This window comes from Artemia franciscana, chromosome 10 (assembly GCF_032884065.1).
Source record: "Artemia franciscana chromosome 10, ASM3288406v1, whole genome shotgun sequence".
In the NCBI taxonomy this organism is placed as follows: Eukaryota; Metazoa; Arthropoda; class Branchiopoda; order Anostraca; family Artemiidae; genus Artemia; species Artemia franciscana.
This window is the reverse complement of record NC_088872.1, coordinates 40,199,259-40,217,330: the sequence shown is the minus strand read 5'-3', so window position 1 is coordinate 40,217,330 and position 18,072 is coordinate 40,199,259. Positions and strand designations below refer to the sequence as shown.

Genomic DNA, 18,072 nt, shown 5'->3' with positions numbered 1-18,072 from the left:
CGTACAATATGATAGAATACTCAAAGTATGGCTTATTAAAAGCGAAAAAAAAGAGAAAATTCATACTGATCTATTTAAGCGGAAATGTATATTGCTATAAAAGCGAAAATTTAATGTCACCCCGCCTTGGGGATAAAGAAAAAATTAATATTCATAATGATGATACTATTCTTGTAAGAGGTCCTGATTGCACGTGTATTGTTAAAAACGAATTATGTTATATTGTTGTTAATTAACCACCTTAAAGTCATATGATTGTATAACTAGAATTTACCTGTTTTACTTGTTCATGATACATCACTTCACTGATATTTACTTTGACCAACCAGTTTTAAATTCTTGGAACTTGTTAAGACATTTTATGAGTTGCCAATTAAGGAATTGAAATCATTTGCATACATTTTGGTTCTGCATCTAATTGTTGCTGTTGATTGCTCTAAGATTGGCGATAAATCTCTTGGTAACTAATTTCAATGCTGTAGTAAAGACAATCACAAAAATGTTATCTAATTATTTTGGACATATTTTTAGGTTTTTAGTTTCTTGTCACACTTATTTAATTCTTCTTTTTAAGATTTTATATTTCCTTTGTGCTAAGGCTACGCAAACCAATAACAAGACGTGTTTATTGTTCAATTCTTTAACGATACAAATAAACTATTACATTGGATATCTGCCTAGAGATGATTCTTTCATGGACGCTTGTTCTCTACTATTCTCTGCATTTGCTTTTCTGCTTTCTAATAATAGTAACAAACTATTGAACCTAGTATTCGTCTAAAAATAATGCCCTCATACACACTTATTCTCTACTAATTACCCTTATTCTACTAATTATTCTTCGCTACTCTCTACACAATGTTTTCTGCTTTCTGATGTTTCTAATCATATATTGCACCTGGTATCTGCCTAAAGATAAATATATTCTACGCATTTATTCCAGGGGTGTATTTGCTATGGGGTAGGGAAGGGGTCAGATGCCCCCTCCCAGACCTAGTTTGCCCCCCAGACCCCAGTTCATCCCCATCTGAAAGTTAGTTTCTTCAAAAATCTTGTCAGAAGAAAGATAAGCCTGCATAATTGAAGTATCCACAAAAACGGTTCAGTTTTCTTTAGTATATATTTACCTTTATGATACTATATGCCTCATTTTTCAGTTGACGCTGTCATTTTGACTTGATTCGGGAAAAATGGCTCCAACTTTGTCCCCTCCCCCGGGATTTTGACCAAATTACGCTACTGATGTATTCTATAGTATTTTTATTCTACTTCTTATTCTCTGCTATTCTCTATACACTATTTATTTTTAAGATTTTTCATATTACCAGTGAACTATGGCACCTGTTAGCTGCCTAAAGATAATTCCCTCGCCTAGATTTATTTTCTACCAAACCCTATTCGAATTCGCCTTTGCCACCGCATGTTATTAGGCACATAGGCGGAACCATGTTCCGCAGTGGTTGTTTACAAATTCTATAAACACAGAAAATATGGAAAATAATTTCAAGGAACCGGCCGCAAGGCCCGTCCTCCCTTACCATATAATGGAAGTTATTTCTGGCTTATTTTGTCACTCAAACTCATTTGAAATATGTTGTCAAATATGTAAATCCCTGACAGGAATTTAATTTTAACTTGTTTTCTTTTTTTCAAGTTTACGATATTACTTTTGATTTCAGTATTTCGTGACGTGCCAGAATATTTATAACTTTTCTCTGAATTTTCACCCGAAATCAATCATCTTAATATTCAAAAGCGTGTTATCTTATTTATGATTCTTTTGGTTCCTCTGAAAACTCTCCCCTGTGATCCTTACCCCCCAGAAAACTTACCTTTAGTGAAAACTTACACGCAGACCATTAATCAGCATCAATCCCGAAGCTGCGCCGACAATCTTTTAGCGTGCTGCCGCCGATACGGTGGGTGGCGGTGCGATGCCGGAAATTTCAAGCGCCGATTGATTTCAGAGATTATTGAGAGGCAAATGTAACGCAAAGTCTTCTATCTAAAAGTATAATTAAAATTTTGGATCCTTTCAATTTGTTTTTGAATCTATTCGCCAACGATGGACTTTAGATTATCATTCACTTATTTCTGATTTCTTCGTTATAGTGTAATATTTTCTAATTAAAATGAGTTTTGACTAGCCATGATATTCCTCGAATACCTTATTTATAAATGTTTTACCATATGCGAAAATGAAGCTATTCTACAATGGCCAGAAAGCAAGGTGGAAAAAATTTATAAGTAATAACACGCAATCAATCCATCTATTGCCTTCTGGAAAAGATATTCTACTCAGCTGCAATGGATTGCAGCTTTGGCAGGAAAAGTTCCATGGTTGTCGGCAACAGGTGCTGCAGCAGAAAGCGTTTTTTTGTGGTGCAGGACTGATTGTTGCTGCTAAGCTCTATGCTATGCACTGCTTAGTTCTATGTTGGCCCCGCACCGTGTAAATAAGCTTATTTTCGTACATGATAACTACAAGCTGGTCAAAGCTTTAAAGGAAAGTTTATAAAGTTTATTTGTAGCCAAGTGTTCTGAATTTCTTATTCTGCTTCCTTAAATTGCCTGAGAATTGAAAAAATAGGGAATTTAAAACTTAGTTGAAATTAAATTCAGAAATTTAAAGCCATATTTGAAAATGTAATAATATATAGTATTTTTCGTTACAAGATTCTGCTTCTTTTACTTTTCACATCTGGGCACAGCTTAGATTAGCTGGAGTTATGAAAACTCCTATCTTGCCCATGAGAAGCTTTTGGTACAGAGCTCTGAACTTGGCGCCTCCTCTAAGCCCACGCTCCGACGCGTAGATCGTACCACAACACCATAGGTGGGAACACAATTGTGTTTTGTTGCATACGTAGTGGAAATGCATGGGAGGTCTATTGGTATCTACGCTTTGGTTTCCTGTCTCCAGCCGCTAGCATCGCTACCGCGCATTGTGTCCCAAAAATAAATCGAGTTTTCATAACTGTATTGGTATCTAAGCTGTGCAAACTGTTCATAAAGAACACCATGCTAAGTTTTCTGAAAATTGGCTGGGTAAAAAAAACAAAAAAAACATCCAAAATTAAATTCTATACGCTAAAGGAAAACTTTGATCGTTTGATATGTTTACCCACCAAGTACATCCACAAGTTCAATTACATCCACATCAGCGAGACCTTAATTGCTGAGATTGGAAGGAGAATAAATAAGCTCTTATCCTCTATATCTATAGATTATTATTATATCTATAGATTACTATAGATATAGATATACTATACTATATATACTATAGGTATACTATAGATATATATATTACTATATCTATAGATTATTATTAGAGGATAATAGCTTATTATTATAGGAGAATAAAGGTTGAAATCTTTAATTCTAAAACTTTTACTATATCACTATTAAGTATATCAATCTTGAAGCAATAAGAAATAATAACTTCTGTAGTACTGATAGTGAGGGGCTGAGAGGTAGGGTAGTAAAAAAAAATGGAGTTGTGGTTCCATTGAGGTTTCATAAATTAGCCATGGATTTATGGTGCAAGTAAATTTGTTCAATCCAAATTTTAGAGGTTCATTTAGATTAAATTTAAATGACCTATTTTGTTGGATTAATTCAAATATCAGGCAGTTCAAGGTCTCGCTGTCAATCCTTTGGGTTAAGGGAAACTTTTGTGAGAATTAAGATTGATATATCGTCCTTATTTTGTCCGAGGTTAAGTAATGGTAATGAAGGTCAAAAGGAATTGTGGGCCGAATTCCAATAAAAACTGATACCAATTTATTGTTCAAAACTTTTTAAAAGTAGCCCAAAAAATTCTAAAAATCAAGCAAACGCCGATGAATTGATGGCGCCCCGCCAATAATTTTCTACAATTATCTGCCAGAAAATTTAGGCACCACCTGTGGCGCACCGCCACCGTCGTAATTTTGTCTGCTTCCGCTGAATTTTATTTTGACGCGATTTTGGGGTCTAATTAGCATACAAAGAAAAGAAAGAAAGAAAAAACAACCGAAAAAAGCTCCCTAATAACGGGAATTTGTCCCCCAACTAAATAATTTATGCCATATGACAGATTTAAGATCGTATTACACCTTCAACCTTTAAAGTCAACATACTAGCGGCGACTTAGTAAAGGACGATGTATGTCTCATGTATTTTTTCCTCGCCGCTTCATATAGAAATATCAATTGTAGAAGCTTGGGACGGGACTCCTTCGAGGGATTTCCAAGTAAAGATACCATAAGTGAAGAGAGTCTGGGCTTCCTGCCTTTTTTTTTCTTGGGATGTAACTTTAAGGTAAAGTATTGAAGGGCCAAGTTTTTTTGAACGGGAGTAAGTTGGGCATGACTTTACCTTGGGTGAATTTTCTCTTTCTAAGTTTTGTAATTTTTTGGGAGGGAGGTGGAGTAAGGTTTCAGGTGGTAAGTTTTCCTGGATAGCTTATCAAGAGTCGGGTTTTCCTTGGAGTAAATCTCTTCAGGAACAAGTTTCCCCTGGACGAGCTACCCAGATACAATTTTTTGGAGACAATTTTTCCTGGAGAAACTTTGGCATGGTTGAAGTTTTCTGTGCATCGGTTTTCTTGGGGGCAAATTTCTTGATTGTAAGTTTTCAAGGTCAAGTTTCAAGAAGCTACTTTTCTTATTATGTGTGGTTTATAATGTTTTGAGTTTAATTTTGCTTTATAAATTCGCTCAAGTTGCTGTTAATTTAGGTCTAGAATTTTAGAATCCCTGCTTCTTCCCATTGGTTGAAAAAAGTGTTTCTACTTTTAATGGGCTTTTTCCATTTGAAAATTTCATCTCTGAATTGTTCACAACATCCTTTTGTGTTTTTCTCCCACTGTGACTAGAAATGTTAAAATCTTATGTTGTTTGTGTTGTTACTCGTTTTACACTGCATTATTTCAAATGGTAGATCCCTTGCCCCCCTCCAGGTAGCATTCCGGGGTTTCAGATTTCCGAGGCAAATAAAAGACGGATTAGAGAAGAGCGGAGTAAAAAAAAAGTCGTTAACTAAGTTAATCCTTCAAAACATAAATTCTGGCTTCCACAACGCGTCGCGCAGTTTTTTTTTCCGAAGGTAGCACAACTCTGAATTAGGACTAGGAATTATTCTTAGGACAACATGACACAAAGTTTTTTTTTTGTCATAGCATTTCTGGAATCATATAATCTCAGCAGGATTAGTCCATTTCTTACGTTAGAAAATTTGTGTTTTAATTTATAATATTAATTTCAAGGATCGGAGGATTTATTAGCAAATATATTTAAGAAAATACATTTTTCTGTATCATTTAATTTTTCTTTACAGTGACGCCGTTTTAAGAAGGGTACTGTCCAACTTCGAAGCAGTGAAGGAGTTTTTCCGTCAAGAAGCAGACGTTTCGGTAAGCAACTCAAATGCAAATATTCATCGCACTGCATCAATACCTTTTAAACCTGCAATACTGGATACTGATCAACCATTTTCCAAGTTGCAGGCGAGCATCGACATTGGTACGCGTCGAGGCCAAGGCAACTCCCCATTGGACCCTTACTATGAAGTAGATGAAAAACCGCTCTGCATAGCTGAGGTTTGACTTCTTCCATTCTCTGTTCCAGTAGAAAGCTTTTAGATATCTTTTCTTGGTAAGATCTTTCTAGTTTGGTTAACTAAGCGTATGTATTTGGTGTTTCTATTTTTGATGCTATTTTCCATTGGCTGAAGCGTTTCTAATACTAATTTTTTAGCTATGCAAAATGTATTGTTTGTAGCTTTGCAATTTCGGTCAAACAGCTATTAACAAGGCAACCCTTCAAGACCAAAAACGAACAAAAGAGTAATAATTGTAATGTTCGAAAATGCTATGACGCTTTCCAAGTAAAAAAAAAAGGAATCCTAACCTTAGCCTAACAATGAAATTTTTGAATTGACATACCCCTTCCCATTTTGAAAATTTCTATAGACACCCTTGGCTATTAATTTTATGCTTGCCTGTCCATAGCGTATGTTATAACGAAGTCAATAATTATTCACCATCTTGCTGTTTTCATGTTTTTCACCTTTTTTTTGGAAGGGGAGTTTGAACCCCCCTCCCCCCAAAAAGAATTGTCTAGCCCGTAAAAATGTTACAGAGATGCACATAAACATTTTTTGATGCGCTTTTTTGTAATTCTACTCCCCGAAAAAAATAACTCCCGAATAAAAAACCTGGATACGCCCTTATTAACAGCCGTATATTACAAGTTTCAAACCTTTATTTGCCTCTACCATTACCATGACTTCTTTCTCCATATTCTTCGAAAATTCTTTCCAAAAAGAAACAACTTAACCATATACGTTACAGTTAGTGACAATGCGTAAGAATGTAGGTGAGAGAGAAAGACTTTGCCTTCTTGACATTTTAATAAATAAAAAAGTTCTTCCGAAGGAATTAAAGAGCGAAGTTGAAACTTAAAACGGAGAAAAAAATTATTACTTCAACTCCCATCTAATATGTATCAATGAATCTGGTACAAATAAAACAATTGATTATGTTTCCCTATGTTTTTAATCATAAAAAACAGGAATATTGATTTGGGAGTCAAAAGTGATTATGTAGCTTGACAACAATAAACGAATTTATAAAGCTTTTCGTAGTCTTAAACCAGTTGTGACATTAGTATCTTTCAGTGTACAATTAAAATTATCTTAAAAACATAAGCGTAAAATTATTATTTTTTTTTATTAACCGCAAAGTCATTCAACAGCATACAGAAATATTGGATTGATTTATCAGGTTGCATTTTGGTATATAATACTAATAGTGAGTAATATACAATTTTAAACTGTAAGAAATATGCTTTAGTATGACTTGAAATGAAGATCAAATAAGACATTATATGAACTCTGGAATTCTTGGCTATTTCTCTCTATACAACAATGAATTTCAAGCTATGATAAAAATCGTAAGCTAGTCTATTTTCATAATCCTAGCATGATGGATTTTCTTCGAACTTGTCTAAAAACTAATCATGACATATCCTTTTGAGAACCAAAACGAGAGCCAGTCATTGAACTGAGCTATTGTGCAGAAGTGACGCCAAATGAAACGAAAAAAAAGCTACAATCCTAAAATGTTTTATTTTTATTCTGTAAAAAGTGTCCTTAATTGGTTTGCTTTTACTGTGCCAAAACTCCTGTATTATTTTGTGTTTTCAGCAAAGCGCTAGTTTTCTATAATCCTAGAAACATAATTAGTTGTTTTATCTGTACTATATTTATTGATATATATTAGGCAGGCTGTGAAATAATAATTTTTGTCTTTTTTAAGTTTCAACTTCGCTCTTCACTTCCTTCGGTAAGAACTTTTTTTTTCTAATTAATCTTTGCTTTTTTTATTAAAATTTTATGTAGAAACAACTCCACCATGATGTTTTCTATTTATACGGAATGATTTCTGTTCGTTTTTGATTTTTAATGTCACTCCTTAGTTTCAGTTTAATTCTTATCTTCTATATATATAAAAATAAGTTGTCTGTCTGTGGATGGATCAGGTGACGTCACCTGAAAAAACTGGATCAGGTGACGTCAAAACTGAAAAAACTAAAAAAAGGCAAAAACTACAAAAAAACCTAAAAACTAATAAAAAAAAAAGCTAAAAAACTAAAAAAACTATAAAGGTAAAAACCAATAAAAAACTAAAAAAAAACTAAAAAAACTAAAAAAAGGCAAAAACTACAAAAAAAAACTAAAAACTAATAAAAAAAAGTAAAAAAGCTAAAAAACTAAAAAAACTAAAAAAACTAAAAAAAGGTAAAAAACTAAAAAAAATAAAAAATATAAAAAAACTAAAAAAAAGGAAAAAACTGAAAAATAAGCTAAAATAAAGGTAAAAACCAATAAAAAACTAAAAAGAAAAAAAGGAAAAAACTAATAAATGACGACACTCAAAGAGAAAGCGACCAGGACAAAAGGAATGTTCGATTAGCAATCAACAAAGCACCGGGACACAGGGAGTATAAATGACGACCAGGACATAAGTAAAAAAAAAAAAACTATCTATATATATAAAAATAAGTTGTCTGTGGATCTGTGGATCGTGGATCAGGTGACGTCACCTGAAAAAACTGGATAAGGTGACGTCAAAACTGAAAAAACTAAAAAAAGGCAAAAACTACAAAAAAAAACTAAAAACTAATAAAAAAAATAAAAAAGCTAAAAAACTAAAAAAACTAAAAAAAGGCAAAAACTACAAAAAAAACTAAAAACTAATAAAAAAGCTAAAAAACTAAAAAAACTAAAAAAAAGGCAAAAACTACAAAAAAAACTAAAAACTAATAAAAAAATAAAAAAGCTAAAAAACTAAAAAAACTAAAAAAACTAAAAAAAGGTAAAAAACTAAAAAAACTAAAAACTAAAAAAAAACTAAAAAAAAGGAAAAAACTGAAAAATAAGCTAAAATAAAGGTAAAAACCAATAAAAAACTAAAAAAAAAAACTGAAAAAACTAAAAAAAGGCAAAAACTACAAAAAAACTAAAAACTAATAAAAAAAGTAAAAAAGCTAAAAAACTAAAAAAACTAAAAAACCTAAAAAAACTAAAAAAAGGTAAAAAACTAAAAAAAATACAAAATAAAAAAAACTAAAAAAAAAGGAAAAAACTGAAAAATAAGCTAACATAAAGGTAAAAACCAATAAAAAACTAAAAAGAAAAAAAGGAAAAAACTAAAAAAAATTTTCATCTAAAAAACTAAAAAAAACTAAAAAAGGTAAAAACTAAAAGAACTAAAAAAGAAAAAAATAAATGACGACACTCAAAGAGAAAGCGACCAGGACAAAAGGAATGTTCGATTAGCAATCAACAAAGCACCGGGACACAGGGAGTATAAATGACGACCAGGACATAAGTAAAAAAAAAAAATTAACAAAACTAAAAAGAAGGTAAAAACTACAAAAAAACTAAAAAGAAAAAAAAACTAAAAACTAATAAAAAAACTAAAAAATCTAAAAATCTAAATAAACTAAAAAAGAAAAAAAAAGGAAAAAAATAAAGGAGAAAAACAAAACTAAAAAACGAATGTATATACAGACCGGTACACCGGGATAAAAATGACGACCGGGACACAGGGAATATAAATGACGACCGGGACACAGGGACACAACTACAACGGGGACACCGGGGGAAACAGGGGGATATAAATGACGACCGGGACAAAAAAACTAAAAAGAAAAAAAAACTAAAAACTAATAAAAAAACTAAAAAATCTAAAAATCTAAATAAGCTAAAAAAGAAAAAAAAAAGGAAAAAAATAAAGGAGAAAAACAAAACTAAAAAACGAATGTATATACAGACCGGGACACCGGGATACAAATGACGACCGGGACACAGGGAATATAAATGACGACCGGGACACAGGGACACAACTACAACGGGGACACCGGGGGAAACAGGGGAATGTAAATGACGACCGGGACACCGGGACAGGGAATGGTCGATTAGCAATCACCATCAACAAAGCTCAAGGGCAATCATTAGAATCATGAGGTATAGATCTGAATACAGATTGTTTTCCCATGGACCATTATATGTTGCATGTTCAAGAGTCGGTAAACCTGACAATCTATTTATATGCAAAGACAATGGGACAGCAAAGAATGTTGTATATTCGCAAGTTTTACGTAGTTAAAACCATATATATATATCTATCTATATTCACAGGTGGGACATAGGGACACAACTACAATGGCGCGTAATTATTATGGCGCGTAACGACTTACGCGCGCGGGGGGGCTTGGGGGGGGCGCGAAGCGCCCCCACCAACTAGGTGTTGGGGTGGCGCGAAGCGCCACCCCAACAGCTAGTATTCTTATATAATTTCCAATCATTACCGATTTAGGTGAGATAAGACATCTCTAGAAAATACTGCAAACAAGCTTGACAGCTACGAAAAACTTTCAGTTTATAACAAAAACTTTATTATTCATACTTTACAAAACAATACCTGTTTTTCAGGAACGTTTGTTTTTCGATGAGAAAAGTTGTTTTTATTCGGTTGACTTCGCCTGCAAAAAGCCATAATAAAGACAGGGCTTTATAAATCGCCTACTGATAAGTAGAAACTGGAATACTACTGTAACAACAGAGAGCTGTTTAAGGGCTCATTTAGTTTTTAATTTTACACCTAATCACTTTTTCTAAATTTGACTTGATAGAACATTCCCATAAAGTGCATTTCGGTTGTTTCCCCTATTTTTTCAAACGGAAAAAGTGCCTTTTCCAGTGAAATGACCACAGAAAGCGGTTTTTCAAAACCTAGGCAGGAGTAAAAACTAAGGGGGCAAGGACTCCCCTTCCCCTCAATTACCGCCGTTAGAACTAGCACACAGGCTTCGTCGCAGAATGAAGTTTGATGGTTCAATTCAAAACTTTAGTTGAAAAGTTTTTAGTTTTAGTTAATTTGTTTTCGTAATAACCTTTTACTTTTAAGATGAGTAGGCGATTTATGAAACTTACTAAGATGACTTGGAGGGGGAGTATACGTGAGGGGTTCTTATACACTTTCATTTAACGGCTTTGGACCATAATTATTGCAATGGTACTGTTTTATGCTTCTAAGGTCTTCCACTTAAGAAGTCTTCTTTTTAGTGCTATATGGCACTTATGGATGATAAAATTGATAAAAAGCACGTAGATATGAGTAATAGCTTTTAAAGGAGCCTTCCTGGGATATGCTTTAAAAAATGAGTGCATCACATTTGAAAAAATAGGGGATTATCTTAATAGTAATCAAACAGTTCATGGTAACGAACTGTAGTAAGGAGCGACCCGGCTCAATAGTAACCAAAACTCTAAAAAATGGAATTTTGGTACCAATAGCTACATCAAAAGAATCGCATTTTAATGCTGATTTTAAATATATAAGTTTCATCAAGTTTAGTTTTACCCATCAAATGTAACGAGCCTGAGAAAATTTGCGTTATTTTAGAAAATAGGGGGAAACACCCCCTAAAAGTCATTGAATCTTATCAAAAATTACACCATCAGATTCAGCGTATCAGAGAACCCTACTGTAGAAGGCAGATCACGGATGCGTGTTTATTTGTTTGTTTTTTTGTTGTTTTTTTTCTTTTCCCCAGGGGTCATCGTATTGACCCAGTTGTCCTAGAATGTTGCGAGAGGGATCATTCTAACGGAAATGAAAAGTTCTAGTGCCCTTTTTAAGTGACCGAAAAATTGGAGGGCACCTAGGCCCCCTCCCACGCTAAATATTTTCCCAAAGTCAACGGATCAAAATTCTGAGATAGCCATTTTATTCAGCATAGTCGAAAAACCTTGTAACTATGTCTTTGGGGACGACTTACTCCCCCAGAGTCCCCGTGGGAGGGGTTACAAGTTCAAAACTTTGACCAGGGCTTGCATATAGTAATGGTTATTGGGAAGTGTACAGGCGTTTTCAGGAGGATTTTTTGGTTGAAGGCAGGGGTTGAGAAGAGGGGGATATTCTGGGGGAAGTTTCCATCGAGGAATTTGTCATGGGGGAAGAAAATTTCCATGAAGGGAGCGCAGGATTTACTAGCATTACTTAAAAAAAAAATGAAAAATTAAATATGAAAAAGTTTTTTTTCAGCTGGAAGTAAGCAGCAGTATTAAAACTTAAAACGAACAGAAATTATTACCTATATGAGGGGCTCACCTCCTCCTAATACCCCACTCTTTACGCTAAAGTATTTTTAGTAATTTCAACTATTTATTCTGCGGCTTTTGTGATTCAGGGGTCATTCTTAATGAATTGGGACAAAATTTAAGCTTTAGTGTAAAGGGCGAGGTACTGACGAGGGGGTGAACCCCCTCATATATGTAATAAAAACATGAGAATACAAAAGTTCTTTACGTAAGCTAATTTATAAGTTACGTATATCTTTTACTTATAAAAAGATTCGTAAAAAATTAAAAGTTCTAGTTGCCTTTTTAATTAACCGTAAATCGGAGGGCAACTCTCCCGCTCTTTTTTTCTCAAAATCATTCGATCAAAATTATGAGAAAGCCATTTAGCCAAAAAAAAAATATATACAAATTTCGTTTTAATTATTCCTCTGTGGAGAGCCAAAATCAAAACATGCATTGATTCAAAAACGTTCAGATGTTAAATAAAAAAACAAGTTTTTTAAATGAAAGTAAGGAGCGACATTAAAACTTAAAACGAACAGAAATTACTCCGTATATGAAAGGGGCTTTTCCTTCTCAACGCCCCGCTCTTTACGCTAAAGTTTTTTACTGTTTTAAAATGTAGAGTTAAGAGAAAGAGTCAAACTTTAGCGTAAAGAGCGGGGCGTTGAGAAGGAAAAGCCCCTTTCATATACGGAGTAATTTCTGTTCGTTTTAAGTTTTAATGTCGCTCCTTACTTTCATTTAAAAAACTTGTTTTTTTATTCAAGTCATAAGAAGAGACAAACTGTGAATGAAAAAAAAAATTCAAGCAGGAATCGAACGCATGATAATTTAATTTGAAGTGCAGCGCCGTACTAACAGAACCACGCCTCTAATAATCTAATTTATTATATTGTTGTTTGTAGGACTTTAATTGTATAGCTTGTTCAGGGGGCCTGAAGGAGGAACGTACGGGAGGCGTTCTTGCAAGCTTCTAGTTAAGGGTTTTGGACCATAATTATTACAATGATACCGTTTTATGCATCCAAGATTTTCCACTTAACAAGTGGCACCAAAAGTGTTGTTTGAAGTGCTATATCTCACTTACAAATGGTAGAATTGATTAAAAGTACTTAGATATGAGCAAAAATTTTCAAATGAGCCATTAAACATCAATCTAAAAAGTTTTGTGGCCCACAAGCCCCAGCTATTCCACTTGAGACATGGCACCAAGTGCTGTAGTGCGATTTGAAATTTGCAGATATTGGCATTTTTAGGAAGAACGTAGATATAAGTAACATATTTTGTATGAGCTATCAAAAACCTATCTACGATTTTCTGGTAGCCTGCTAGACCCACCCCTCGAGAAATGGCATAAAAAGTGCCATTTTTCGCGCCATATGACACTTGCAGATGATCGAATTTATGTAAACCACGTATATATGAGAAATACCTTTTTGAATGAGCTCTTAAACATCTTTCTTTGATGTCCTAGTAGCCCACTAGGCCTGGAAAAAAGAAGACAAAAAAGACCGTTTTAACGTTTTTTAACTTTTAGTTACTATGGGCAGTGGTTTGCTCTTTACTAGATTGCGGCTACTGCTTCAACCATGACAAAGAGTTCATTGCAAATTCTCCGAAGAAACTAGTTAACATTGAAATCCGTGAAATCTAATAGATGGTAGAATTTTTAAAAACCCAGTAAATATGAGCAATGCCTTCTAATTGAGCCATTAAACATCTATCTATGACGGTGTGATAGCTTGCTAATGTTGCAGTAGCTTACTGGTGAGCAGACAATTTATGACACTTACTAAGGGGCTGGGATGCGGAGTGTATGGGAGAGGTTCTTTTAAACCTCCAGTTAAGGGCTCTGGACCATAACTATTACAGTAGTACCTGTTTCGTACTTCAGAGTTTTTCCACACAAGAAATGGCACCAAAAGTATTGTTTTCAGCGCTATATTGTACTTACGAATGATAGAATTGATAAAAAGCACGTAGATATGAGCAATAGCTTTCAAATGAGCCATTAAACTTGATTCTTAGAAGTTTTGCTAGCTCAATAGTCCTAGCTTTTCCACTTGAGATACGGCACCATTAGTTTCGTTTTTAGTGCCATTTGAAACTTTCAAAGGGTGGAATATATAGGAAGAACGTAGATATGAGCAATATCATTTATATGAGCTATAAAAAACCTGTTTACGATACTCTGGTAGCCCGCTAGTGCCACCCCTTGAGAACTGGCAAAAAAGTGCCATTTTAGTGCCATATGGCACTTGCAAATGGCAGAATTTAGAAAAAGCACGTAGATATGGGAAACAGCTTTTGAATAAGACATCAAGCCTCTCTATGATGTTCTGGTAACCCGCTAGGCCTGAAATCTGACGCCGTTTTCTGGGGGTTTCAGGATTTTTTCAAAATCACCATAAATTCTTCTCGCAATAAATTTTCACTTTTAAGGCGAACTGAAATAATAGTTACCATTCTAAATAAATTTCAAATGGCAATTTCTTCACTAGGCATTTTTTTTTCAAAACGTGTTTTTTAGCTTTTAGTTACTATATGCTTTGATTCGCTCTTTACTACGTTGCAGCAACTGCTACAACCATGAAAACTGTCAGTCACTGCCTTTCTTAGCCTAAATGATCTAAGGCCTAAGAATTTCAAAGGTTGTTTAGCGGTAGTCAAATAAAATTGGAAAGTTGCAATATCATCGCACTGAATCACGCATATACTTACTGTTCCTTTGTTTTGCAATTTAACCGTGCCGAACTAAAAGAATTAACGGATTAAAATTCATAATTGTCTGACAGAGTAAGTAACGTTTAGTTCATATTTATTTACTTATTCTGTGAAACTCTTTGGCCTTATTCCAAAAGTCCAAAGATCACTTATAGAATAAGCAAAATGAATTATACGTTTTTAGACGAGCAGGACCGATCTGGACTGATATTGGTTGCCATGTAATTCTATGACATAAGCGTAATGATGACATAGAATATCACATAAAATGTGTTCTAAGATTTCTGTACAAGGCGCAAGTGCCCTCTGTCCCCTCCCTAAAACCGCCTGTGCTCCTTTTTGGCTTACAAACGAAGGGAAAATGAATTTTCAGCCGAATATCACATAAAATGTGCGTTTGTTCATTGATGAAACGAAATATCATGATCAACCAAATCTTTAATTTTTAGCATTAAAATTTTATATTTTTTCTGTAGGCAAGCTTTTTTTTATTATTTTTTTTGTAATTAGAGACAGAAGCTTTTCTTATCTTCATTTAAGATGCCTATGCGTGTTTTAGTGTGTCACGCCACTTTTACTGCTTCTTGCGCCTTTTTTGCTATTTTACTGCTTCCGTTTATAGCACCGCTTTTATAAAATACAAGTGTTTACATCAATTTAGTTTTATATATAATTTGAGTTCAACATCGTGTAAAATTTGCAGATATTTTTGTACAAACTACGCACTTTTTTTGCCTCTGCGCTTGGAGACTTGATATATAGATAAAAAGAAAGAAAGTAGGCGGATAGAAGCAAGGAATTGATTTCGTGGTTGTAGTGACTTTAGAAATAAACATGACTTGAAACAAATATGGGAACTTCAGTGGAAGGCTTGAGCAAAACCTCTCCTTTCCAGTGGCGGTTCTACTTACTTTTATTTTCAAGGAATGGTGATGAAGATGTGGGAAAACTGATAATTTTGGATTCAATTTGCTTTTACTTACTGCCAACTGCGCCCTCTTCTATTTTGATAAAAATAAATTTCAAAAATACAAAATGATTAAAACCGTGAGATTATTTATTTGGAATTTTCCGCCCCTAAGATTTCTGTACAAGGCGCAAGTGCCCTCTGTCCCCTCCCTAAAACCGCCTGTGCTCCTTTTTGGCTTACAAACGAAGGGAAAATGAATTTTCAGCCGAATATCACATAAAATGTGCGAGGTTCATTGATGAAACGAAATATCATGATCAACCAAAACTTTAATTTTTAGCATTAAAATTTTATATTTTTTCTATAGGCAAGCTTTTTTTTATTATTTTTTTTCGTAATTAGAGACAGAAGCTTTTATTAATTTTTATTTCCTCAATATTTCTATTTAAATTCTAACCACAGTCTGTTTTCTATTCTCCCATGAAGTAAAGGTGCGTCTGCAAATTCAGACAATTAATATTATTATGATAATAACTGTAATATTATATTAATCCATTAGAGAAATCTTCTTAGTTTTAAAACTCTTTTTGAGAAAATGTGCAATACACCTGTGTGTTTTTTGACGCGGTGATTTCCATCTTTGCAATTTTAGGCTACAATTGTTAAAGACTTTTTTTTTAGCTTTTTCTGTATAAAGAGTAGACTTGGAGACTTTCCCAAGAAGGTGTCTTGAAAAGTGAGTTTTTGGGTTCAATAGAAAACAAGTTCTTAAGGCGGAATTCTCAAATCTTTTCAAATCACAGCTGAACTTTTTTTTTATTTTATTTTTTAGGAAAAGTAAAACTGCCAACTGATTCAACGGAATGTTTTTAAAAGCGAGTTTTTAATGCCGACTTTTCAAAATTTCGTGATCTGGAAATCTTTTGGTATTGTTGGCAAAATCAGGTCATTGATGGGAATGAAGGGACTAGCATAGAAAAATATATAAAAATAAAATCTTTAGAAAATTGTAACAAGGATGAAATCCTTAAAAGTATAAACAGAAGAGAAAGAAAGAAGAAAGAAATAATGTTCAAACTGTATATTACGCTATATACGCTATTTTATTGCTAAGCTATTTCCGTATGTTTCTTTCACAGTGTGGCGATACTTTTGTAAGCTGCTCTTTAGCTAGCAACCCTAAAACCATGAGCGCCACCTGGAAGTTTTCCATGAAGGGGGGTCAAGTGATGCCAGGAGCTTTATTTCTACCCAGATTTGAGAGAGACAATTTCTCATTTTCCTTTTTTTATACATTTTTTAATGACTTCATGTTTATAAGAGGGAGAGGGGAAATTACCCTTCACTCCTCTCCCAGTGCCCATGTCTCAAATATTTGATTTCCTCTTGAACTGCTGAATTTTCTTTAATGACCAGTTCCACGGCTATTTTTTTTTTTTATAAGTTTTGGACATAATTTTTTTTTAGTATGGCTATTATGCTTCCTAATTATTTTTAATCTGCTGACGTCAAGACAAAATTCTCATGACATAATAAGGAAAGAAAATCTCCAACCAACTAACGTCGCTTCCTGAAGAAGAGTAGCCGTGAGAAATTTTGAGTTGAGGAAAATTAATATAGGAAAAATGAAGCCGATACCTAATTATGACGAGGTTAAATTCTATCCAGTGAGTCATTGGCCAAAAACATATTTCTTTCAATTTTTTAATTTTGTTTCTTTTCTAATCGAATTTTCTAGTTTCCTAGCTAGCTAAAGCTACCTAGCTAACTAAAGCAAATTTAGCTACCTAGCTAAAGCAATAAAAAAAATTCTAGGGCTCGTGAAAGAAAACTACTTCTGTGGCAAACAATTGTTTCCCTTTGTTATAGTTCCTTCCCACTTTGATCGATAAGCTAAAGCAAAGGCCAATATCAAATTCCCTCCCATTTTATGCCTCGCTCAACTACACATTATAAAATAATGAAAATTATTATAAAAATTCACAACTCGTACATTATAAAATACATTATAAAACGTATAATTATAAAACATACGTATACATTATAAAACGTACGTATACATTATACGTACATTATAAAATAATGTACTAAAAATCACTCGAAAGTACACAATTTCTTTGACTGACCAATGAAGATGCCTTGCCAAATAAAAAAGTTCACCAAAGAAATCCAAAAAAGGCTGTCGCTTTTGTTACATAATGCTACCTTTTTTATGTGTAGCAGTGCTTGCATAGATGGCAAACGATTATTTAAACTTTTTAATGTAGCATTTTATTAAAGCCCTATTATCATTTAACGTTTTACAGATAAAGTAGAAACTAAATTAACCAATGAGAAATGGTTTCTGATCGAAGCCCTCTTCTTGTATTTTCGTTGGTTAGTTTGATTTCTTTGTCCTTGAAAAGTCAAATGAAAACAGGGCTTTAATATGTCTCAATTCATCTTGTCATTAATAGTTGTGACTATTTATTTTATGATTACTTTCCCGTATGAATACAGCATCCTTGGGTCAAAAGACTAGTCAATTCAGTGAGTTAACGATAGCAGATTAATAAGTTAAGTCACACTGTGTTCTAAAGGATTTATCATAGATCATATAATTCCTGGTTCTGTCAGGTTGTTCGCTTAGTGGGAAAGGGTATTTTGCATTGTATATAGGAAAAAGTCTTCTATTCATTGAAAACTGATAGTAAGTGGGGCCTTTGACTGCTTATTAAAGGAAGAGGAAAGACATACACATCAGTAGTGATTTTCTTCATGTGATTCATAAAGTGAGTCCCTAAATGTCGAAGGATAGTCTA

The 18,072-nt window shown here is 33.6% G+C and overlaps 1 protein-coding gene across 3 annotated transcripts in view; it reads left to right on the top strand.

Annotated features, from left to right (window-relative positions):
* LOC136032190 (protein spaetzle-like) overlaps window positions 1–18,072 on the top strand; it is a 67,257-nt gene that overhangs the window by 37,677 nt on the left and 11,508 nt on the right. Inside the window, exons 5-6 of one of the 3 annotated variants that reach the window (XM_065712391.1) lie at window positions 5,320–5,395; window positions 5,489–5,581. In XM_065712391.1, the coding sequence (XP_065568463.1) occupies window positions 5,320–5,395; window positions 5,489–5,581 (169 nt within the window). Of the gene's footprint in view, window positions 1–5,319; window positions 5,582–18,072 lie in introns of all 3 variants that reach the window. The other 2 variants (XM_065712389.1, XM_065712388.1) reach the window with 2 other exon arrangements.